At 40.1% G+C, this 26,628-nt stretch overlaps 1 protein-coding gene across 5 annotated transcripts in view; it reads left to right on the top strand.

Annotated features, from left to right (window-relative positions):
• DLG2 (discs large MAGUK scaffold protein 2) overlaps nucleotides 1–26,628 on the top strand; it is a 1,355,189-nt gene that overhangs the window by 364,817 nt on the left and 963,744 nt on the right. The window contains exon 1 of one of the 5 annotated variants that reach the window (XM_075851401.1): nucleotides 11,443–12,000. The exons of the other annotated variants lie outside the window; for them this stretch is intronic. Within the exon in view, the coding sequence (XP_075707516.1) occupies nucleotides 11,959–12,000 (42 nt within the window). The 5' untranslated portion in view covers nucleotides 11,443–11,958. Of the gene's footprint in view, nucleotides 1–11,442; nucleotides 12,001–26,628 lie in introns of those variants that run through there. 5 annotated transcript variants of the gene reach the window in all.

The raw sequence follows: 26,628 nt of genomic DNA, 5'->3' as shown, positions 1-26,628 counted from the left end.
CCCGTGTGCTGACAGCGTGCACCTGCATGGTTATGGACATGACGTCTCTCATTGTTTGGCATATATCGAATATTACCACCAAAAATTGCATCAAGCAGTTATACATCAGTCTGTGTCAAGTGACATTTTTTTTCTACACTACCGTTCAAAAAATTAGGGTCACTCAGAAATTTCCTTCTTTTTGCAAGAAAAGCACAGTTTTTTTTCAATGAAGATGACATTAAATTAATCAGAAATACACTCTATACATTGTTAATGTGCTAAATGACTATTCTAGCTGCAAACGTCTGGTTTTTAATGCAATATCTACATAGGTGTATAGAGGCCCATTTCCAGCAACCATCACTCCAGTGTTCTAATGGTACATTGTGTTTGCTAACTGTGTTAGAAGGCTAATGGATGATTAGAAAACCCTTGTGCCATTATGTTAGCACCGCTGTAAACCGTTTTGCTGTTTAGAGGAGCTATAAAACTGACCTTCCTTTGAGCTAGTTGAGAATCTGGAGCATTACATTTGTGGGTTGGGTTTGATTAAACTCTCAAAATGGCTAGAAAAAGAGAGCTTTCATGTGAAACTCGACAGTCTATTCTTGTTCTTAGAAATTAAGGCTATTCCATGCGAGAAATTGCCGCCAAGAAACTGAAGATTTCCTACAACGGTGTGTACTACTCCCTTCAGAGGACAGCACAAACAGGCTCTAACCAGAGTAGAAAGAGAAGTGAGAGGCCCCGCTGCACAACTGAGCAACAAGACAAGTACATTAGAGTCTCTAGTTTGAGAAATAGACGACTCACAGGTCCTCAACTGGCAGCTTCATTAAATAGTACCCGCAAAACGCCAGTGTCAACCATCTACAGTGAAGAGGCGACTCCGGGATGCTGGCCTTCAGGGCAGAGTGGCAAAGAAAAAGCCATATCTGAGCCTGGCTAAAAAAAGGAAAAGATTAATATGGGCAAAAGCACACAGACATTGGACAGAGGAAGATTGGAAAAAAGTGTTATGGACAGACGAATCGAAGTTTGAGGTGTTTGGATCACACAGAAGAACATTTGTGAGACACAGAACAACTAAAAAGATGCTGGAAGCGTGCCTGACGCCATCTGTCAAGCATGGTGGAGGTAATGTGATGGTCTGGGGTTGCTTTGGTGCTGGTAAAGTGGGAGATTTGTACAAGGTAAAAGGGATTTTGAATAAGGAAGGCTATCACTCCATTTTGCAACGCCATGCCATACCCTGTGGACAGCGCTTGATTGGAGCCAATTTCATCCTACAACAGGACAATGACCCAAAGCACACCTCCAAATTATGCAAGAACTATTTAGGGAAGAAGCCGGCAGCTGGTATTCTATCTGTAATGGAGTGGCCAGCGCAGTCACCAGATCTCAACCCCATAGAGCTGTTGTGGGAGGAGCTTGACCGTATGGTACGCAAGAAGTGCCCATCAAGCCAATCCAACTTGTGGGAGGGGCTTCTGGAAGCATGGGGTGAAATTTCTCCCGATTACCTCAGCCAATTAACAGCTAGAATGCCAAAGGTCTGCAATGCTGTAATTGCTGCAAATGGAGCATTCCAAGACCAAAGCAAAGTCTGAAGGAGAAAATTATTATTTCAAATAAAAATCATTATTTCTAACCTTGTCAATGTCTTGACTATATTTTCTAGTCATTTTGCAACTCATTTGATAAATCTAAGTGTGAGTTTTCATGGAAAACACAAAATTGTCTGGGTGACCCCAAACTTTTGAACGATAGTGTGTGTATATATATATCTATATATATATATATATATATATATATATATATATATATATATATATATATATTTATTATTTTTTTTCCCTCTTTAAAATAAACCCAAACCTGTTGCTACTTCCCAAAAAGGGTAATTTTTGGACCGCTTGTTAAAAAACCATTGCTTCTTCATATACCACAGTGTGTGTATAGCATAAAAAATCAGGAGAGTGCAGTATGTTTTTAAACAGGCTGTTTGTTACCACCGTCTATCATCTGTTTACCCATACCCATCTATGTCGCTGTCACATTGACATTACTAATGCTGTCTTGGCGTTAAAGAGCTTGGGGGGGGGGGTTGGATACAGTCCTAGATGACCTCATAGTGTCATACACAACTTTTCATGGCAATCCGGGCAGTTTCAATTTGCGCTAAATTTATTCGGACTTCATGAAATCTGATGAAACGTAGAAAATCTCCAGCAGCGTATCCTATTGACGGCTCTAGTCTCCGTTGGGTGTATCCAGACCTTTTAAGCATACTGATGAACCTTTGCATACCAGCCCCTGGTATGTCGATTGACATGGATGGCGCCCTTGACATAATCCTCAAGCAGCTGCATCAGAGAATCGGCACATGCACAGTGTATTTCCATTTTTTTGGTCAGAGGAATAAACTTTATTTTGGGGTACATGTCCAGAATAAAATTAATCATTACTTAAAATTATTTTTATTATCTTAGGTGGAAATGTTTACAGTGTTACTGGTGAAACTGGAATTGTTCTTTAATTTAAAAAAATCACAAAAATTCTCCAAAATTGCAGTCATACTCCTGTGTGATTTGACTACCAGACGTGATGGTTTAGAAAACTTGACAGTTCTGACTATCCTGCAGATTCTTAGGCCATGATCGTCGGTCACAGGACTTCTGCTTAGAATTACAGAAAAATGTCTTAAAACCACTCGTACCACTCTGAGTGCCAACTTCAGAATTAAACATGAGCTGTTAATCCAGCGTTATGTAATATTTAGGTCAGCAAACGAAGTCTCCTGCGAGTCCAAGTTGAATTTTTAATGTAATTATAACTTAATTCCAATGATTATAAATCTGAAAAGTCCACTGTTTTATGTAGAGGAGATCAAACCGAAACATTCTACATTATTTATTACTGTCCGTAATATTTTACCTGTCTGCTCTTATCCAGAGACAAGATTACTACTGATTAGTCAGGAATAGGGGGGAAATAAGGAATAATATAATTCAGGTAATTTGTATTCATTGCTGTTTCAAATGAAGTAGTTATATTCTTGTATATAGGGGGCAGTATTATAGTAGTTATATTCTTGTATATAGGGAGCAGTATTATAGTAGTTATATTCTTGTATATAGCGGGCAGTATTATAGTAGTTATATTCTTGTATATAGGGGGCAGTATTATAGTAGTTATATTCTTGTATATAGGGGCAGTATTATAGTAGTTATATTCTTGTATATAGGAGCAGTATTATAGTAGTTATATTCTTGTATATAGGGGGCAGTATTATACTAGTTATATTCTTGTATATAGGAGACAGTATTATAGTAGTTATATTCTTGTATATAGGAGCAGTATTATAGTAGTTATATTCTTGTATATAGGGGCAGTATTATAGTAGTTATATTCTTGTATATAGGAGCAGTATTATAGTAGTTATATTCTTGTATATAGGGGCAGTATTATAGTAGTTATATTCTTGTATATAGGGGGCAGTATTATAGTAGTTATATTCTTGTATATAGGGGGCAGTATTATAGTAGTTATATTCTTGTATATAGGGGGCAGTATTATAGTAGTTATATTCTTGTATATAGGGGGCAGTATTATAGTAGTTATATTCTTGTATATAGGGGGCAGTATTATAGTAGTTATATTCTTGTATATAGGGGGCAGTATTATAGTAGTTATATTCTTGTATATAGGGGGCAGTATTATAGTAGTTATATTCTTGTATATAGGGGGCAGTATTATAGTAGTTATATTCTTGTATATAGGGGGCAGTATTATAGTAGTTATATTCTTGTATATAGGGGCAGTATTATAGTAGTTATATTCTTGTATATAGGGGGCAGTATTATAGTAGTTATATTCTTGTATATAGGAGGCAGTATTATAGTAGATATATTCTTGTATATAGGGGGCAGTATTATAGTGGTTATATTCTTGTATATAGGGGCAGTATTATAGTAGTTATATTCTTGTATATAGGAGCAGTATTATATTAGTTATATTCTTGTATATAGGGGCAGTATTATAGCAGTTATAGTCTTGTACATAGGGGGCAGTATTATAGTAGTTATATTCTTGTATATAGGGGGCAGTATTATAGTAGTTATATTCTTGTATATAGGGGCAGTATTATAGTAGTTATATTCTTGTATATAGAGGGCAGTATTATAATAGTTATATTCTTGTATATAGGGGGCAGTATTATAGTAGTTATATTCTTGTATATAGGGGGCAGTATTATAGTAGTTATATTCTTGTACATAGGGGGCAGTATTATAGTAGTTATATTCTTATATATAGGGGGCAGTATTATAGTAGTTATATTCTTGTATATAGTGGGCAGTATTATAGTAGTTATATTCTTGTATATAGGGGGCAGTATTATAGTAGTTATATTCTTCTACATAGGGGCAGTATTATAGTAGTTATATTCTTGTATATAGTGGGCAGTATTATAGTAGTTATATTCTTGTATATAGGAGCAGTATTATAGTAGTTATATTTCTGTATATAGAGACAGTATTATAGTAGTTATATTCTTGTACATAGGGGCAGTATTATAGTAGTTGTAATCTTGTATATAGGGAGCAGTATTATAGTAGTTATATTCTTGTATATAGGGGGCAGTATTATAGTAGTTATATTCTTGTATATAGGGGCAGTATTATAGTAGTTATATTCTTGTATATAGGGGGCAGTATTATAGTAGTTATATTCTTGTATATAGGAGGCAGTATTATAGTAGATATATTCTTGTATATAGGGGGCAGTATTATAGTGGTTATATTCTTGTATATAGGGGCAGTATTATAGTAGTTATATTCTTGTATATAGGAGCAGTATTATATTAGTTATATTCTTGTATATAGGGGCAGTATTATAGCAGTTATAGTCTTGTACATAGGGGGCAGTATTATAGTAGTTATATTCTTGTATATAGGGGGCAGTATTATAGTAGTTATATTCTTGTATATAGGGGCAGTATTATAGTAGTTATATTCTTGTATATAGAGGGCAGTATTATAATAGTTATATTCTTGTATATAGGGGGCAGTATTATAGTAGTTATATTCTTGTATATAGGGGGCAGTATTATAGTAGTTATATTCTTGTACATAGGGGGCAGTATTATAGTAGTTATATTCTTATATATAGGGGGCAGTATTATAGTAGTTATATTCTTGTATATAGTGGGCAGTATTATAGTAGTTATATTCTTGTATATAGGGGGCAGTATTATAGTAGTTATATTCTTCTACATAGGGGCAGTATTATAGTAGTTATATTCTTGTATATAGTGGGCAGTATTATAGTAGTTATATTCTTGTATATAGGAGCAGTATTATAGTAGTTATATTTCTGTATATAGAGACAGTATTATAGTAGTTATATTCTTGTACATAGGGGCAGTATTATAGTAGTTGTAATCTTGTATATAGGGAGCAGTATTATAGTAGTTATATTCTTGTATATAGGGGGCAGTATTATAGTAGTTATATTCTTGTATATAGGGGCAGTATTATAGTAGTTATATTCTTGTATATAGGGGCCGTATTATAGTAGTTATATTCTTGTATATAGGGGGCAGTATTGTAGTAATTATATTCTTGTACATAGGGGGTAGTATTATAGTAGTTATATTCTTATATATAGGGGGCAGTATTACAGTAGTTATATTCTTGTATATAGTGGGCAGTATTATAGTAGTTATATTCTTGTATATACGGGCCGTATTATAGTAGTTATATTCTTGTATATAGGTACAATATTATAGTAGTTATATTCTTGTATATAGGGAGCAGTATTATAGTAGTTATATTCTAGTATATAGGGAGCAGTATTATAGTAGTTATATTCTTCTATATAGGAGCAGTATTATAGTAGTTATAGTCTTGTATATAGGGAGCAGTATTATAGTAGTTATATTCTTGTATATAGGGGGCAGTATTATAGTAGTTATATTCCTGTACATAGGGGCAGTATTATAGTAGTTATATTCTTGTACATAGGGGCAGTATTATAGTAGTTATATTCTTGTATATAGGGCAGTATTATAGTAGTTATATTCTTGTATATAGGGGGCAGTATTATAGTAGTTATATTCTTGTATATAGGAGCAGTATTATAGTAGTTATATTCTTGTATATAGGAGCAGTATAATAGTAGTTATATTCTTGTACATAGGGGGCAGTGTTATAGTAGTTATATTCTTGTACATAGGGGGCAGTGTTATAGTAGTTATATTCTTGTATATAGGGGATGTATTATAGTAGTTATATTCTTGTATATAGGGGCAGTATTATAGTAGTTATATTCTTGCGGAGCATAGGATGCGGTGCGAAATTTGTTGTCCGCAGCATACAATGGTTTTTGCGGACGTGTGGCGGACTGGTTGCGGACTCATTGCGGAATTTCTCCATTGACTTCAATGGAGATTCAAAATTCCGCAATGAAGTCCGCAGATGTCATGTACATGTTATGTGTGCTGCGGATGCGTATTGGTTTTACTAACATGACATTTCTTAATTCTGGCTGGACCTATGTATTTCTAGGTCTACAGCCAGACTGAGGAAGTCAATGGGGCTCCCGTAATTACCGGTGACTACGTGTGTGCACCCGTAATTACGGGAGCGTTGCTAGGCGACCTCAGTAAATAGTCACTGTCCGGGGTGCTGAAAGAGTTAAGCGATCGGCAGTAACTGTTTCAGCACCCTGGACAGTGACTTCCGATCACAATATACATCAACCTGTAAAAAAAATAGAAGTTCATACTTACCGAGAACTCCCTGCTTCTTCCTCCAGTCCGACCTCCCGGGATGACGTTTCAGTCTACGTGACAGCTGCAGCCAATCACAGGCCAATCACAGGCTGCAGCCAATCACAGGCCAATCACAGGCTGCAGCGGTCACATGGACTGGCGCGTCAGCCAGGGAGGACGGGCTGGATGCCGAAAGAGGGACGCGTCACCAAGACAACGTCCGGTAAGTATGAAATTCTTTTACTTTCACTAGGGAAAGTGCTGTCCCTTCTCTCTATCCTGCACTGATAGAGAGAAGGGAAGCACTTTTCCCGCAGTCCGCAGCAGCTAGTCCGCATCAATTTACTGCACATTTTGGGCAGATCCGCCGCAGAATCTGCAACGCAGATTCTGTGCGGCATTGATGCGGACAGCTGCGGAGGAAATCCGCCACGTGGGGCCATGTCCTTATAGTAGTTATATTCTTGTAAAAAAAATCTGCAGTAAACTGCTTTGTGAAAATCTGAATTCAAATGGACAAAATCAAATAATTGTGGTGAGATTTATCAATAGGATGAGGTACACGTAGTGTAATGAGGTGATAATGGGGGCCCTATGTCATTGCCCTAGTACATTTTATATCTTTGGAGGCTATTGATACTTTTTATTTTTCTATCGGATATTTCACTTGGTGGTGATTGATATTAATTACTTTTCGAGGTAAACCTGGTTCTCTTATAAATAATTATTTATTTCCCCTGTTATGTAATATTATGTATGAAGATATGGTTTGAGCCCTTCAACACAGCTGAGTAAGGCCTTATGCACGCAACCTTTTCCGTTTTGTGACTAGTATGAGCGAAACGGTACAGACGCACAGACAAGAATAGGACCAGTTCTATCAGTTTGCGGAATGGAGACACGGATCCGCAAAAACAAAGGATGGCTCAGTAGAAATGAATGGTTTAGTGTCTTACCCGCAAAAAAAGTATAGGGCATTGAAGGAAACAACGGTCGTGTGCGTGAGCCCTCATATGTACAATTTTATTCTATACTATTTACTCCTATCCTTGAATTTGTGTGTGACGTTTATTTTTTATTATTTTTAACCATTCAATTCCAGACATTTCTGCTCATAAATAATTAATTTACAACTTTCTTACAACATATACAACCAATAATAACAAAAATACACCAAAAATGTTATAACAAAAACTATAATAGATGGTTATTTTTTATAATATAAAAACCAAAAACAAAACTTGACACAGAAGATGAATTGTGACGTACATGTGACTTATATGTATTTTAGCATAATAATTTAGCATGCATTTTTTAAGCCCAAACCAGATTGGGATCCAGTCGATCAAATCTATAATGCCTTCTTTTATATATTTCTTGTGTTTATGTTCCGTTTCTGGTTTTGGCTTAAAAAATACATGCAACATATGCATCAAATTTGTATTGTGCGATCAGGGCACAAAAAGCCCAAAAAAGAATCTGTGTGTGAAGGAAGTGTAAGGCCACGCGGAGCGGCACTGAGCCCGTACACCAACTGCTCGGCTTTCCGAGAAAAGCCAAACGGAAACAGAGCGGCTAAGCACCCACCCGAGCGATTCTGCCGCTTCGTTTCACCGATTGGTGGGGGTCTTAGCGCTCAAATCTCCACGGATCAAAACTTCTGACATGTCACTATTAATTAATACACCCTGTATGGCCACACGATTATACAGACATTTCACCCGCAACATCGTGCGGGCAATAAACAGACAACATGACAGGCGTGCCAAACATGGCGCGGCTGTCGGCCGCATCGCGGCCTGGTCAGTCCTGCTCTGTGTGGCCTTACCGTATGATGATTTGACTAATGTCTTAGATTTATGTGTAGTTTAGGATCTTTATGGTTTGGGCTGTGAATTGTGTTGTCTTGGATTTTTCCCTTTCACCTTTTTATTTGATGGTTTTTTTTTAATTTACATTCGTTATTTTTACATATTTTTTTTTTTAATGTTAGATTTATTTTACAGTTTACCCTTAATGGTCATAATAGCTCTTTTGGGGTCCTATCCGGAGGATAGGCCATCAATTTTTAGGGGCTGGAAAACCCCTTTAAAGTGCCTATGTTTTTAACGTTCATCCTCTAAAGCCGTCCATGTCGGTTTTTTCACGGACACCACACGGACCTATGAAAATCAATGGGGCTATTCAGTCATGCATTGTTTATCACGCAGTGTGTGTCCGCTGCGTGAAACTCACTTTATGTCCTATTGTAGTGCGTTTTTGCGAACCACACAGCCCGTTGAAGTCAATGGGTGCGTGAAGAAACGGTCAGCAGAAGGACGACATCTGTGTGCTGTCCGGGATTTTCACGCACTGGTTGCTAAAGAAATGATGAGGAAAAAAAACACCTTCAGTTTTTGGCTGATGTAAAAAACGCATGACATAAGGATGACATACGCACGTAAAAAACGGTGCGTACACGGATGCCACACGAAACTGCAACGCAAGAAAAACTGTGGTTTTTTCGCATGCAAAACGGACACGTTCGCGTGAATCTGGCCTTATTCTGAGTACATGCTGTTTTTTTTGCCTGGGGTGTAGATTAATGGGCTTGTCTCACCATTACATGCTTATTAGATTGTAGTCAACATGGCAATTTGCGGATTGTCGCAGGTCCGGCGTCAGAAACCCTGGCGATCATCAGCAGATGAATGACCAACCATGTAGTATATGGATGAGCTGAGTCGGTCAGAGCAAGAGCCACTCGTTGTTAGCGGCTCTCCAATTGGGCTCATAGAGGAGGACTCTAGGCAGGGAACCCCTTTATGACACCATATGCCCAAATCTTCATGAGACAACCCATTTAACCCCTTAACGACCTATGTATGTCATGGCTGCAAAAGGGAGAATATGAAGTGGGCTCACGGGCTGAGCCCACTCCATACTCAGCAGGTGACGTCTGTATGTTCCTATGCCGGGATCAGGGATATCTGTGACCCCAGCCGTTTAACCTCTTAGATTCAGCTGTATAAAGCGTCCACGGCATCGAAGCAGTTAGAAAGATGGTTGGGCCCCCTCCGTTACCCCATCACCCCCTATGCGATCATTCTGTGCCGATGGTACTCTGGAAGCCGGACTTAATAAGAGCCAATAAAAATTATAACACACTACAATACATAGGTATTCCAGTGTATCGTACCAGCGATCAAATGATTTCTAGTTCAAGTCCCCTAGCAGGACAAAAAAAATATATATATATATAAAAAGTTTTAAAAGAAACCTTTTCCCATTTCTCCCCTAAGATAATGTAAAATATAAAAAAAAATAAACATAATTGGTATCGCCACGTCGATAAAAGTCAAAAGTATTCGTGGACATTCAGACGTGGCAGATTATACCGCAAATTCGTGCCAATTACGCAAAGAATCTGCAGCAGATGTTTACGCCTCGAAAAACGCATGAAGAAACGGAAGCTTAACGCCTACAAACATCTGCCCATTGAAATCAATTGGAAAAACAGCATTTAGCTCATACGAGGCGTCTTTTTACGCCGCTGTTTTAACAAACGTAGCGTAAAAAGACGCTCCGTAAAAAGAAGTAGCATGTCACTTCTTGAGGCGTTTTTTGGAGCTGATTTTCCATTGAACACTATAAAAACGCCTCAAAAAACGCCTGAAAAGAAGCTCCAAATTAGGGTATGTTCACACGCAGTGACCAGAAACGTCTGAAAATACGGAGCTGTTTGCAGGCGAAAACAGCTCCTGATTTTCAGACGTTTTTTTTTTAACAACTCGCGTTTTTCGCTGTGTTTTTAATGCCCATTTTTGGAGCTGTTTTTCAATAGTCTATGAAAAACGTCCCAAGAAGTGTCCTGCACTTCTTTTGACGAGCCGTCATTTTACGTGCCGTATTTTGACAGCGACGCGTAAAATAAACGTTCATCTGAACAGAACATCGTAAAACCCATTGCAGGCAATGGCCAGATGTTTGTAGGCGTATTAGGGGCGTTTTTTCAGGCGTAATGCGAGGTGTAAAACGCATGAAAATACTGCGTGTGAACATACCCTTAAAAGAAGCTTCATTTTCAGCTTCAAAAACGCCTGAAAATCAGAGGCTCTGAAATCAGCTCCGTATTTTCAGACCTTTTTTGTTAAGCGTGTGAACATACCCTTAGCCCGCTCCATCAACGGAGAATTAAAAAAGATATGGGTCTCAGAATATGGCGACACTCGCAGCGCCAAAGGGTTAACAATGCGCGGTCGGGCGTTCATTGAAATGAATGGAAGTTATCGGTAGTGATTTTAATTAATGTGACCCTAACCCCCTGACCTTACAAACCCACTAAACCCTACTGAAGTGTCTAAAAAAACAAAAATTAAAACTTTTTCTTAAAGGGGAATTCCCACAAAAATGTCTGCGCTCCCGACTCCTCATGATTACATTGGATTGTGCCCCTGTGATAAATCCTCCTTAAAACAGTCAACCAAGACAATCTATTTCTTCATAATACACCCTCACGTAACACTTTTTATCAAAGGAAACAAAAAGTTGACAAATCTTTGAAGGGGAAGGGAATGCCACATTTAAAGTCTTACGCCAATCCCAAGCACTGTCACAATCTGCTGAGCTTCTTCCTACGATGCCCCGTCAAACGGGATAAAGCCACAGCTTGGGGTCCAACACTCATTATTTAGTGTGTACTGCCCCTTTAAGAGCAGCAAAGAGAAGAAATAAAAAAGAACGGTCTGGTGTCTCCAGACGGGAAGAGAAAAGAAACGGAAGCTGGTTTAATTTCCTCCATTAAGACTCTTAGTAATAGAAAACCTCAGTGATACAAGATCGGATATATTTTTATTTTTCATCTTTACGGTTTCCTTCATCACCCTCTTCTTAAAAATCTTCAAAAATCGTCTTCCACAAAAGCGACTCGTCTTAAGTTTGCGAAGCTGAATTTTTTTTTTTCCTAATTGAAATTTTTGGACCAAAATAAGCAGCGGCTCGTAGGCTGGCGAGGGACTTGATGCTTTTTTTCCGTGCCTTTAAGACATTGCTCTCGCTGGTTTTTCCTTTTTTTTTTAAGTCGGGAAAGCAGAGATCAATGCAATATCTAACTGACAGCGATACGGAGGCTTCCCCTGTAAGACATCCTAAGGATCCTGCCTCGATGCTCCGTGCTGCACAGCGCAGCTGAGCTCTGCTACATATGTTCCTTATTCCTTGCAATGTTCTTTGCCTGTTACTGTGCACTCAGGACTAACGTCAAGGTAAGGACTCGTCATATTCCGTCTCCGTCTCGTGTCCGTGTGGAAAGCACCTGCAGAAAAATGTCTACCCCCCGTCGGTTTCCGCACTTTGGAAGAGCCAGCTCGGCTCATCTGCTATTACAGGTGGTTGCTGCTGGTCTGTGTTTTGGGTCTTCTCGCTCGACGGACCTATACGTTTCCAGCTACGGATTCATTTACTGAGGGATTAAACTAGAAATGACACGAGAAATGTTGCACTTTTATATTTAGCGGTGTAGTAGAGCTGAATTTGTTATTGAACTCTATTGGCTCTGCTGTGTTTGTGCATACTGGAAACTATTTCAGGTCAGATAATGCAGTAGGGTTGTGTAAAACTATAATAGACTTTGATATCACAGCGAATACTGACGGATGACTAACTTGGCTCTGCTACATCTGTTCATTTCTGGTCGCGCACATTACGGTATTATTTGGATTTTTGTGATAGGGTTGCAGCTTGTGTCACCAGTCTCTATGGAGTATTTGAGTTCATTTAAAGGGGTTCCGGATATACATATATTTTTTCCGGATACTTTGTAATGGACCTTATATATCTACGGGATCCCCCAAGTTCTTGGAGGCCGCAGTCGGATTGGGGTGCTGTGTTTATTTACATATATATATATATACACCATATTCATAATGCGGAAAACTTTGGGGATCTCCGCTTGGGTGTAGCATGATTGTGCTTATTTATATGAGCGGTAGCTAAAAATATTAGAGATCCCTTTCAGTTGAGAAACAGCTGAATACTTCCTGTACAGATGCAGCAGAGCTGAGTTTGTTATTTGCCACACCTCATACTGATATGTTATCTTTACATAGTAAATCTGCTACAATATGTCATCTACGAGACTTACCTCGATTCGTAAACTAGGCAGCCCCAAAAGAATCAGATGACAAATTCAGCTCTACTACACGAACGATGCAGTCCCAAAATACTCAAATGTCCATTTTAGCTGGACTATATGTACATATAAAAGAGCAACAATTACAATTCATTAATCCAGTGCATAAAGTTATTATGGTGCACAGATAAGAGACGAATAACCAATTCGGCTCTGCTACATCTGTGATTTTTGTGAATGTAGCCAAGTTTTCGGAATCGGTTATGTCAAGAACTGAGCAAGACGATTTCTCACATGGAGTATAGAGGTAGCTCTTGCGTCGTCAAGTGGGAGAGACTTAGGATTATCATTTCCGTATGTGTGTGAGCGGCGTGCAAATGTATTATTATCCTACGAGGTCAGATAGACAAGTGTCGCTCAGTGTCGATAAAGTTTTTCTTGGGTGTCAAACATTGAGTATGTGAAGTATATGAGGTTTTTATATACCGGTGTCTCGGTGGATTTGTGTAAAAAATATAAATAGCTTCATGAAGAACATCAATCCTCGAAATGTATCGCACCTTCCCTGCTGACTCCGGCACTCGGCTGCCCTTTATTGTAGGTGTTATACGTTTTACTTTAAGGGCATGGCCAGAAGTGGCGTATCTCTGCCGACACTATCCACATCAATGCCGCACATAATCTGCGTTGCAGATTCCGTTGCGCCTTTGCCTAAAATGTGCAGTAAATTGATGCGGATTAGCCGTTGCGGATTCAGGTGAAGAGTACTTCCTGCTGTCTTTTAAAACATTCCATCCCAGTCTGGCTGTAGACCTCGAAACACATAGGTCCAGCCAGAATGAAGAAATATCCTGTTCACGAAAGCAATCCGCAACGCAACACACATAACATCTGCCGATTGCCTAATTTTGCAACTCCATTGAAGTCAATAGAGAAATTCCACCACATGTCCACAACAGCCAGTGTATGCTGCGGACACCAAATTCCGCACCGCAGCCTATGGCCCGCAGCGGAGTTTTCCGCAACGTCTGCACGAACCTAACTAAAAAGGTGTGCAAACCAATGGACAGACTGTCTGCTGCGGATTTGTACTTTAGGTTTACTTCTCCTTAAAGGGCATGACCACACTGCTGACAGCGTACACGTTTCTCCATTGCCTTCCACAGCTTTTTAGTTGTAATAGTTTACACGTTGCGGAGAATTCCGCTGCGGAGCATAGGCTGCGGTGCGGAATTTGGTGTCCGCAGCATACAATGGATGTTGCGGACGTGTGGCGGACTGGTTGCGGACTCATTGCGGAATTTCTCCATTGACTTCAATGGATATTCTAAGTTCCGCAATGAAGTCCGCAGCTGTCATGCACATGTTATGTGTGCTGCGGAGCGTATTGGTTTTTTAACATGCCATTTCTTCATTCTGGCTGGACCTATGTATTTCTAGGTCTACAGCCAGACTGAGGAAGTCAATGGGGTCCCGTAATTACGGGTGACTACGTGTGTGCACCCATAATTACGGGAGCGTTGCTAGGCGACATCAGTAAATAGTCACTGTCCAGGGTGCTGAAAGAGTTAAGCGATCGGCAGTAACTGTTTCTGCCCCCTGGACAGTGACTACCGATCCCAATATACAGCAACCTGTAAAAAAAATAGAAGTTCCTACTTACCGAGAACTCCCTGCTTCTGTCTCCAGTCCGGCTTCCCAGGATGACGTTTCAGTCCAAGTGACGGCTGCAGCCAATCACAGGCCAATCACAGGCTGCAGCCAATCACAGGCCAATCACAGGCTGCAGCCAATCATAGGCCAATCACAGGCTGCAGCGGTCACATGGACTGCCGCGTCATCCAGGGAGGTCGGGCTGGATGCCGAAAGAGGGACGCGTCACCAAGACAACGGCCGGTAAGTATGAAATTCTGTTACTTTTACTAGGGAAAGTGCTGTCCCTTCTCTCTATCCTGCACTGATAGAGAGAAGGGAAGCACTTTCACCTCAATACGCAGCGGCTAGTCTGCATCAATTTAATGCACATTTTAGGCAAAGCCGCAACAGAATCTGCAACGCAGATTATGTGCGGCATTGATGCGGACAGTTGCAGAAGAAATCCGCCACGTCTGGTCATACCCTTAGGGTATGTATCATAGACCCCTGTATCTATAGGATGCCCTATTAAAGAATAGCTAGTGTGTATATCTATGCCCTTGAAATGCCCCTTTGTTCGCAAGGCCCTGTTCACACAGAGAATTTTTACAGGCAGAAAATTCTGCCTGAAAATATCACCTGTTTTTTTAAGTGGTTTTGCACCACAGGTGTTTTTTGATGCGTTTTCTGCCGCATTTTTTTTACCTCTTCAACAAGCAAAGGAAAAAACCGGGAGCGTTTTTTGCCATAAAACGCATTAAAAGAAAACACGTCAGAAAACGCCACGGCCATTCGTGGCATTTTTCCCCATCTCCCATTGATTTCAATGGGGTCTTTAAGGTGGAAAATGTCTCAAGATAGGGCATGACGCTTTTTTCTCCCACAAGCGTTTTTTACCACTCGCGGGAAAAAAACGCCTCCACCTCCCATGAAATCGGTTTCTGCAGCAAAAAAATGTGTCAAAATAACTCTGTGTGAACAGAGCCTTAGTGTTCCTGAACACCTGTAGTCAATAAGGGTAAGTCCACACTGGGTGCAACAGTTTTTTTTGCGGAAAATCGGCCGCATAATACGGTAGCAGCAGAGTGGGTGGGATATGAGCAAATCTCATCCACACGCTGCCAAAATGATAAGTGGAAAAACGCTCAGAAATTGACCTGCGGTGCGTTTTTTTAAAATCCTCAGTATGTCAATTTATTCTGCGGAATCGCTGCTTTTCTGTTGCAGGTTTTCCCCCATTGAATTCAATGGAGAGGTAAAATAGGCAATAACTGGAAAGTGTTACAATTTTTGCGGCAGAAAATCTGTAATTTCGCTTCAAAAATCTTTTTTGGGCGGAATTCCCTGTGGGTTCCAGGAAGGATACGCTCTGTGATTTTACGCAGCATATCCGCCCTTTGTAAGCATAGTCTTACCATCACAGATCGGTGGGGGTCCAGCTCTTAGCACCCCCACCGATCAGCTGTTTGAAGGAGCAATGGCAAATGGGACGACACTGCAATACCATGCACAGCCACTACAAAAATAATTGTGTAAAAACAACCTAAAACCCAATGTAAACAATGAAGAGACCGCATTGCTCGTACAAGCATCATGGCCCCTTCAAACAGCAGGTCGGCTTGGGTGCTGAGAGTCGGACCCCCTCCAATCTAATATTGATAGCCTATCTTAAGGATAACCCCTTTAACCCCTTAACGCTCCAGGACATACTATTATGTCATGGTAAGTGCATTGTTCACGCTCCATGACATAATAGTATGTCATGGAGTAAACACGGCGCCGTTCGCGCGGGGCGCGTTCATGAGCTGTGATAGCTGCTGTTTCCGACAGCAGACTATCACTGCTCAATGTGCTGGGACCGATCGCGGAGCTCCCCCGATGGTGACTATGGCAACCGGACACCAAACAATGGCGTTCGGCTATGCCATAGACGGAAGCCTAGTGGGTCCTGACAACGTCAGGACCCACTATGCTTGCTGTCAGTGAGTAGCTGACAGTTCTAATACACTGCACTACGCATGTAGTGCAGTGTATTAGAATAGCGATCAGGGTCTCCTGCCCTCAAGTCCCCTAGTGGGACAAAGTAATAAAGTAAAAAAAAAGTTAAAAAAAGTTGTGTAAAAATAAGAAAATAAAAGTTTTAAAAGTAATAAAAGTTAAAATCCCCCTTTTTCCCTTATCAGTCATTTATTATTAATAAAAATATATAAACAAACAAATAAACTATACATAATTGGTATCGCCGCGTCCGTAACGGCCTGAACTACAAAATTATTTTGTTATTTATCCCGCACGGTGAACGCCATAAAAAAAAATAATAATAAACCGTACCACAATCACAATTGTTTGGTCACTTCACCTCCCAAAAAATGGAATAAAAAGAGATCAAAAAGTCGCATGTACCTAAAAATGGTACTGATCGAAACTACAGTTCGTTACGCAAAAAATAAGTCCTCGCACGGCTTTCTTGATTGAAAAATAAAACCGTTCTGGCTCTTAGAATAAGGTAACACAAAAAGTGAATGATTGTTTACAAAACGTATTTTATTGTGCAAACGCCGTAAGACATAAAAAAAAACTATAAACATCTGGTATCGCCGTGATCGTATCGCCCCGCAGAATAAAGTGAATATGTCATTTATAGCGCACGGTGAACGCTGTAAAAAAAATAGAATAAAAAAACAATAGTAGAATTGCTGTTTTTTAGTCACCACGCCACCTAAAAATAGAATAAAAACTGATCAAAAAGCCGCATGCACCCCAAGAAAACTACAATGGATTCCTCAAGGGGTCTAGTTTCCAAATTGGGGTCACTTTTGGGGGGTTTCCAATGTTTTGGCACCACAAGACCTCTTCAAACCGGACATGGTGCCTAATAAAAAAGAGGCCTCAAAATCCACTAGGTGCTCCTTTGCTTCGGAGACCGGTGCTTCAGTCCATTACCGCCCGAGGGCCACATGTGGGATATTTCTCTAAACTGCAGAATCTGGGCAATACGTATTAAGTTGCATTTCTCTGATAAAACCTTTTGTGTTATAAAAAAAATGGTATAAAAAGGATTTTCTGACAAAAAAAAAAAGTAAATTTCACCTCTACTTTGCTCTAAATTTCTGTGAAACACCTAAAGGATTCATAAACTTTCTAAATGCTGTTGTGAAGACTTTGAGGGGTCTAGTTTCTAAAATGGGGTGTTTGATAGGGGTTTCTAATATATGGGCCCCTCAAAGCAACTTCAGAACTGAACTGGAACCTAAAAAAATAAATAAATGAGGCAATACTTCGCTTCTTACATTATACTGATAATGAGCCGTGCCCACCCCGAGATGACCCCAGTTTTGACCGTTTGTATAAACGGAGACCCCTATTAGACCGTTTCAGTGCCCGGTTTTCCCAAGCATACACCCCGAGAAGTGTATTTCTATTGATGAGTCCCTGGTACATTTTAAAGGGAGGGTTCAATTCTGCGAGTACCTGCCGGGTAAGAGGGCAAGGTATGGCGTGAAGATGTATAAGCTGCGAGAGTGCATCAGGGTATACCTACAGGTTTAGGATATATGAAGGAAAGGCCACCCCCAAACCAGACTGCATCCTGGACTACAATAGGTACATGGGAGGGATGGACTTGTCAAATCAAGTCCTGAAGCCCTACAGCGCCATGCGGTGAGGTATAAGAAGCTGGCCGGGAACATCATATAGATGGCTTTGTACAATGCGTACGTGCTACGGCGATGTGCAGGCCAGAGGGGAACTTTCCTGGAATTTCAAGATCTAATCTTTAGGGACCAGGAAGGGGGGGCACCCAGTACTTCTGGAAGCGAGGCCACAGGCATCGTACCAGGGTAACACTTTCCAGGAGAAGTTCCCCAAACCGGTGGAAAGGGAAACAGTCAAAAGAGGTGCAGAGTCTGCTATAAGAGGGGGATAAGGAAGAACACAATATACCAATGTGACACGTGTCCCGAAAAACCAGGGCTCTGTATAAAAGAGTGTTTTAAAATGTATCATACATCCCCTGATTTTTAATTTACCATGATGCACTCCGCACAGCTTACCCCCCTCATCTTTCCCTTCTGAGCCCTGCCGTATGCCCAGGCAGCTGATAACAGCCACATGTAGGGTATTGCCGTACCCAGGAGATCCCACATTACAATTTAAGGGGTGTATATCTCCGGTGGCGCATGCTGGGCACAATATATCGGACACTGACATGCCATATATATATATAAAATTGCAAATCTCACTCTGCACCATCTGCTGCGCATTATCTTTTACACCGTACGTGTGGGGTCAAAATGCTCACTACACCTCTAGATGAATGTCTTAAGGGGTGTAGTTTTTAAAATGGGGTCACTTCTCGGGGGTTTCAACTGTACTGGTACCTCAGGGGCTTCTGCATACATGACTTAGCACCAGAAAAGCTCCAGTAGGCCAAATTGTGGTCCTTCCCTTCTAAGCCCTGCCGTGTGCCCAGGCAGCTGATAACAGCCACATGTAGGGTATTGCCGTACCCAGGAGAACCCACATTACAATTTAAGGGGTGTATATCTCCGGTGGCGCATGCTGGGCACAATATATCGGACACTGACATGCCATATATATATATATATAAAATTGCAAATCTCACTCTGCACCATCTGCTGCGCATTATCTTTTACACCGTACCTGTGGGGTCAAAATGCTCACTACACCTCTAGATGAATGTCTTAAGGGGTGTAGTTTTTAAAATGGGGTCACTTCTCGGGGGTTTCAACTCTACTGGTACCTCAGGGGCTTCTGCATACATGACTTAGCACCAGAAAAGCTCCAGTAGGCCAAATGGTGGTCCTTTCCTTCTGAGCCCTCCCATGGGCCCAAACGGCAGTTTATCACCACAAATGGGGTATTACCGCACTAAGGACAAATTGGGCAACAAAATGGGGTATGTTGTTCCTTGTGAAAATAAGAAATTTTGATAAAAAATGACATCTTATTGGAAAAAATATCATTTTTTTCATTTCACAGCCCAATTCAAATAGGTGCTGTGAAAAAACTGTGCGGTCAAAATGATAACAAAAACCATAAATGAATTCCTTGAGGGGTGTAGTTTCCAAAATGGGGTCACTTCTGGTGGGTTTCCATTGTTTTGATACCTCAACACCTCTTCAAACCTGGCATTCTGCCTAAAATATATTGTAATAAAAAAGATGCACTAGGTGCTTCTTTGCTTCTGGGGCTTGTGTTTTAGTCCACGAGCGCAGTAGGGCCACATGTGGGACATTTCTAAAAACTGCAGAATCTGGACAATACATATTTAGTAGTATTTCTCTGGTAAAACCTTCTCTGTTACAGAATTTTTTATGAGCCACTACATGGACACACGTCACGTCCCCCATCAGACTGACTCCAGATGCCTTAACTCCTAAGTCATCACCCCTATAACCTCAGTTTTATTGCCCCGGCTTATCTTAATGATGTATCACCTCATGTACTAATTGTCTTTGTGTAACATCTAAATGTTGTGCTTTTTTCTAAGTCATTCATTTGTAAACTGCCTGAAGAAGGGGCCTCTGTGCTCTGAAAGCCGCATATAGAACTTTTATGGTTAGCCAATAAAGGTATCATACCTATTATACTTTTGTCTTTTTTGACACAAAAGTATTTAACATTTCTTTTTATAAAATTGAAATTCAGCAGAAAAAATGAAATTTGCAAATTTCATTTCCACTTTGCTTTAATTCCTGTGAAATGCCTGAAGGGTTAAAAAACTTTCTATATGCTGTTTTGAATACTTTGAGGGGTCTAGTTTTTAAAATGGGGTGTTTTATGGGGGTTTCTAATACATAGGCCCCTCAAAGCCACTTCAGAACTGAACTGGTACCTTCAAAAAAAGGCTTTTGAAATTTTCTTAAAAAAAGAGAAATTGCTGTTTATGTTCTAAGCCTTGTAACGTCCAAGAAAAATAAAAGAATCTTCAAAAAACGATGCCAATCTAAAGTAGACATATGGGAAATGTGAACTAGTAACTATTTTGGGTGGTATAACCGTCTGTTTTTCAAGCAGATGCATTTAAATTCTGAAAAATGCTATTTTTTGTACATTTTCTCTAAATTTTGCAATTTTTCACAAATAAAGACTGAATATATCGACCAACTTTTACCACGAACATGAAGCCCAAAGTGTCATGAGAAAACAGTCTCAGAATCGCTTGGGTAGGTTTAAGCATTCCGATGTTATTACCACATAAAGGGAAATATGTCAGATTTGAAAAATGGGCTCTGAGCCTTAAACTAGGCTGCGTCCTTAAGGGGTTAAGGCCCTTTTACATGGGCCAAAGATCGGGGGAACAAGCGCTTCTTCCCGATCATTGACTCGTGTAAATAGGGCAGTGACCAGCTGATAAATGAGCAAATGCTCATCAGCTCATCACATCTTTTATGAAGCCATAAAAATCGTCGCTTGTCGGCAGCGCACCTGTAAACAGGGGATGTGCTGCCAACAAATGCAAATGTATGGGGACAAACGATCATATTAACAATCGTTCATCCCCATGCTCCCGATCATTGATCTGTTTATATGGATCAAACAAGCGACGATCGACATTCTATATTGTTGATTGGTGCTCGTTTACCAGGCAGCAAATCTGCCAGTGTAAAGGGGCCCTCAGTTGACTTCCTTTCCATCGCAGCAATTAAAGCAGGAGTCTTAAAGGGGTTTTCCCACAAGTACACCAGCCTCATTAGGTCTAAGAGATCTGTTTAATAATGTATGCAGTATGTATAGTGAAATATACAAGAATATAACTACTATAATACTGCCCCTATATACAAGAATATAACTACTATAATACTGCCCCTATGTACAAGAATATAACTACTATAATACTGCCCCTATATACAAGAATATAACTACTATAATACTGCCCCCCATATACAAGAATATAACTACTATAATACTGCCCCTATGTACAAGAATATAACTACTATAATACTGCACCCTATATACAAGAATATAACTACTATAATACTGCCCCCCTATATACAATAATATAACTACTATAATACTGCCCCTATGTACAAGAATATAACTACTATAATACTGCCCCCTATATACAAGAATATAACTACTATAATACTGCCCCCTATATACAAGAATACAACTACTATAATACTGCCCCCTATATACAAGAATATAACTACTATAATACTGCCCCCTATATAAAAGACTATAACTACTATAATACTGCCCCCTATATACAAGAATATAACTACTATAATACTGCCCCCTATATACAAGAATATAACTACTATAATACTGCTCCTATGTACAAGAATATAACTACTATAATACTGCCTCCTATATAAAGGAATATAACTACTATATTACTGACCCCTATATACAAGAATATAACTACTATAATACTGCCCCTATATACAATAATATAACTACAATAATACTGCCCCTATATACAAGAATATAACTACTATAATACTGCCTCCTATATACAAGAATATAACTACTATAATACTACCCCCTATTACAAGAATATAACTACTATAATACTGCCTCCTATATACAAGAATATAACTACTATAATACTGCCCCCTATTACAAGAATATAACTACTATAATACTGCTACTATATACACGAATATAACTACTCTAATACTGCCCCTATATACAAGAATATAACTACTATAATACTGCCCATATATACAAGAATATAACTACTATAATACTGCTCCTATATACAAGAATATAACTACTATAAGGGCGGGTTCACACGTGGCGGAATTTCACTTAAATTCCGCTGCGGACACTCCGCAGCGTTAATCCGCAGCGGAGCCGTTTCTCCATTGACTTTCACTTTAATTTAGCAGTGTTCGTTTAGACGATGCGTACAATTCCGCTGCGGAGCATAGGCTGCGGAGCGGAATGTGGTGTCCGCAGCATGCTCTGTCTGTTGCGGAGCAGTGGCGGACTCATGGCGGAATTTCTCCATTGACTTCAATGGAGAGTCAAAATTCCGCAATGAAGTCCGCAGATCTTATGTGTGCTGCGGAGCGTATTGGTTTTACTACCATGACATTTCTTCATACTGGCTGGACCTATGTATTTCTAGGTCTACAGCCAGACTGAGGAAGTCAATGGGGCTCCCGTAATGACGGGAGCGTTGCTAGGAGACGTCTGTAAATAGTCACTGTCCAGGGTGCTGAAAGAGTTAAGCGATCGGCAGTAACTGTTTCTGCACCCGGGACAGTGACTACCGATCTCAATATACATGTATCTGTAAAAAAACATATAAGTTCATACTTACCGAGAACTCCCTGCGTCTGTCTCCAGTCCGGCCTCCCAGGATGACGTTTCAGTGTAAGTGACGGCTGCAGCCAATCACAGGCCAAGCACAGGCTGCAGCGGTCACATGGACTGGAGCGTCATCCAGGGAGGTCGGGCTGGATGCCGAAAGAGGGACGCGTCACCAAGACAACGGCCGGTAAGTATGAAATTCTTTTACTTTCACTAGGGAAAGTGCTGTCCCTTCTCTCTATCCTGCACTGATAGGGAGAAGGGAAGCACTTTTCCCGCAGTCCGCAGCAGCTAGTCCGCATCAATTTTCTGCACATTTTGTGCAGATCCGCAGCAGAATCTGCGACGCAGATTCTGTGCGGCATTGATGCGGACAGTTGCGGAGGAAATCCGCCACGTGTGGTCATGCCCTAATACTGCTCCTATATACAAGAATATAACTACTATAATACTGCCCCCTATATACAAGAATATAACTACTATAATACTGCCCCCTATATACAAGAATATAACTACTATAATACTGCCCCTATATACAAGAATATAACTACTATAATACTGCCCCTATATACAAGAATATAACTACTATAATACTGCCTCCTATATACAAGAATATAACTACTATAATACTGCCCCCTATATACAAGAATATAACTACTATAATACTGCCCCTATATACAAGAATATAACTACTATAATACTGCCTCCTATATACAAGAATATAACTACTATAATACTGCCCCTATATACAAGAATATAACTACTATAATACTGCCCCCTATATACAAGAATATAACTACTATAATACTGCCCCTATATACAAGAATATAACTACTATAATACTGCCTCCTATATACAAGAATATAACTACTATAATACTGCCCCTATATACAAGAATATAACTACTATAATACTGCTCCTATATACAAGAATATAACTACTATAATACTGCTCCTATATACAAGAATATAACTACTATAATACTGCTCCTATATACAAGAATATAACTACTATAATACTGCCCCCTATATATACAAGAATATAACTACTATAATACTGCCCCTATATACAAGAATATAACTACTATAATACTGCTCCTATATACAAGAATATATCTACTATAATACTGCCCCCTATGTACAAGAATATAACTACTATAATACTGCCTCCTATATACAAGAATATAACTACTATAATACAGCTCCTTTAGATGAAACTATAGGTCCAGAATAGGTGGGAGAGTATTTATATCTGACTGACATTATATTTTTATAAATTCCTGTAATAAATGACATGATCTTTGGTTATTATTGTCTCATTTTTCGGAAGCTTTCGTTATATTTACATCATCAGACTTCAAAGTTATGGAATAGGATAAGATATTCTGAAACCTGTTATGTTGTGTGACAGATCTCTGTTTTTTGGGGAACAGGCTCTGTTGAGTTTCTTTGAAGTACAGTATTTATTTCTGTAGCTTCATAAACAATTTAAACACGCTGTAAGGAAAATGGGCTTCATATCATAGTAATGACTCTGATGTGTGACTTACAGAACTGCAGATTAGTGTTTGTGAAGACAAAATTGTGAGTTTATAGCAGGTTGGCACTCCTAATATAATGGCTTTGCTTACCCTAAATTGCCACGTTATATGCCAGATAAAATAGTCATATTGGCAAGAATATTAATGTTTCTAATAACTTGCTTAAAAATAAAAAATAAAATAAAAAAAATCTGGTTAGCAGTGGGTCGTCACTGTAGCTGTGCACATGTTATGTAGATTAGTCATTTCTGGGACATCAGAAGGCACTATGAGGCGGTATGGTAGGCACGTTGTTGTTTTTTTGTATGAGCCCTACTTTTTATCTCCACCCCAAAAACCTTTCCTTTGTCGTATGCGTTTGTATAATTAAAAGTATTATTTATAACGGATTCAAAGAAGGCGTGAATAAATAGGTCCACACACAATTGCTAAGTAAATACAGATAGTTTACCCAAAGGGGTTGTCCACCACCGGAAAACTGAGGTAAGACAGGTGAATACTCTCCCCAGGTAAGCCAGGTGAATACTCTCCCCAGGTAAGACAGGTGAATACTCTCCCCAGGTAAGACAGGTGAATAACTCTCCCCAGGTAAGACAGGTGAATACTCTCCCCAGGTAAGCCAGGTGAATACTCTCCCCATGTAAGACAGGTGAATACTCTCCCCAGGTAAGCCAGGTGAATACTCTCCCCATGTAAGACAGGTGAATACTCTCCCCAGGTAAGCCAGGTGAATACTCTCCCCAGGTAAGCCAGGTGAATACTCTCCCCAGGTAAGCCAGGTGAATACTCTCCCCAGGTAAGCCAGGTGAATACTCTCCCCAGGTAAGACAGGTGAATACTCTCCCCAGGTAAGACAGGTGAATACTCTCCCCAGGTAAGACAGGTGATTACTCTCTCCAGGTAAGACAGGTGATTACTCTCTCCAGGTAAGACAGGTTAATACTCAGCTGCTTTTTTATGCTTTGTTTGTTTACTTACTTATTTGCATTTTTTAATATGTATCTTTTCCACTTAAAGGGAATGTCCACTAACGGACAACTGATGACTTATCCACCTGATAGGTCATAAGTATATAATCTGTGGGGGTCCGACACCCCGCACCAATCAGCTACTCTGGTGGCCTCCCGGCATCAGATGTCCATGCCGGAAGCAGTTGGCTCAGGTCACGGAATAGCACCAGAGCTGCAGTACTGCGACTGTGCAATGACATCCAATTCCCGTAGGCCACTGGAGCAGCTGATCGGTGCAGGGGTCGGACCCCACAGATCATATACTGATGACCTATCTGGTGGATAAGTCATCACTTGTTCGGTAGTGGACATCACCTTTAAGTGCAAAAGATACATATTAAAAAAATGCAAATAAGTAAGCAAACAGACAAACCATAAAAAAGCAGCTGAGTATTCACCTGGCTTACCTGGGGAGAGTATTCACCTGGCTTACCTGGGCAGAGTATTCACCTGGATTACCTAGGGAGAGTATTCATCTGGTTTACCTAGGGAGAGTATTCACCTGGCTTAACTAGGGAGAGTATTCACCTGGCTTATCTGGGGAGAGTATTCACCTGGCTTATCTGGGGAGAGTATTCACCTGGCTTATCTGGGGAGAGTATTCACCTGGCTTATCTGGGGAGAGTATTCACCTGGCTTATCTGGGGAGAGTATTCACCTGGCTTACCTGGGAAGAGAATTCGCCTGACTTACCTAGGGAGAGCATTCATCTGGTTTACCTGGGGAGAGTATTCGCCTGACTTACCTGGGGAGAGCATTCATCTGGTTTACCTGGGGAGAGTATTCGCCTGACTTACCTGGGGAGAGTATTCGCCTGACTTACCTAGGGAGAGCATTCATCTGGTTTACCTGGGGAGAGTATTCATCTGGTTTACCTGGGTAGAGTATTCACCTGGCTTACCTAGGGAGAGTATTCACCTGGCTTACCTAGGGAGAGTCCACTGTTTTATAACATCCAGAAGATCCAATGAGAGTAGTGCAGGGGTCCTGGACACTTCAATGTAACATTTCTTAATGTTTCTTATTAGGGTATGTGCACACGATAACGTCAATTACGGCTGAAATTACGGAGCTGTTTTCAGGAGAAAACAGCTCCTGCATTTTAGACGTACTTGCTCGTAATCGCGTTTTGCGGGGCGTCCATTACGGACGTAATTTAGAGCTGTTCTTCATTGGATTCAATGAAAAATGGTTCCAATTACGTCCCAAGAAGTGTCCTGCACTTCTTTGACGAGGCTGTTATTTTACGCGTCGTCTTGCCGACGTATTGGAGCCGTGTTTTCAGGCGTAATTG

The sequence above is a fragment of the Rhinoderma darwinii genome, chromosome 2, assembly GCF_050947455.1.
Source record: "Rhinoderma darwinii isolate aRhiDar2 chromosome 2, aRhiDar2.hap1, whole genome shotgun sequence".
NCBI lineage: Eukaryota > Metazoa > Chordata > Amphibia > Anura > Rhinodermatidae > Rhinoderma > Rhinoderma darwinii.
This window is presented reverse-complemented; position numbering and strand designations above follow the sequence as displayed.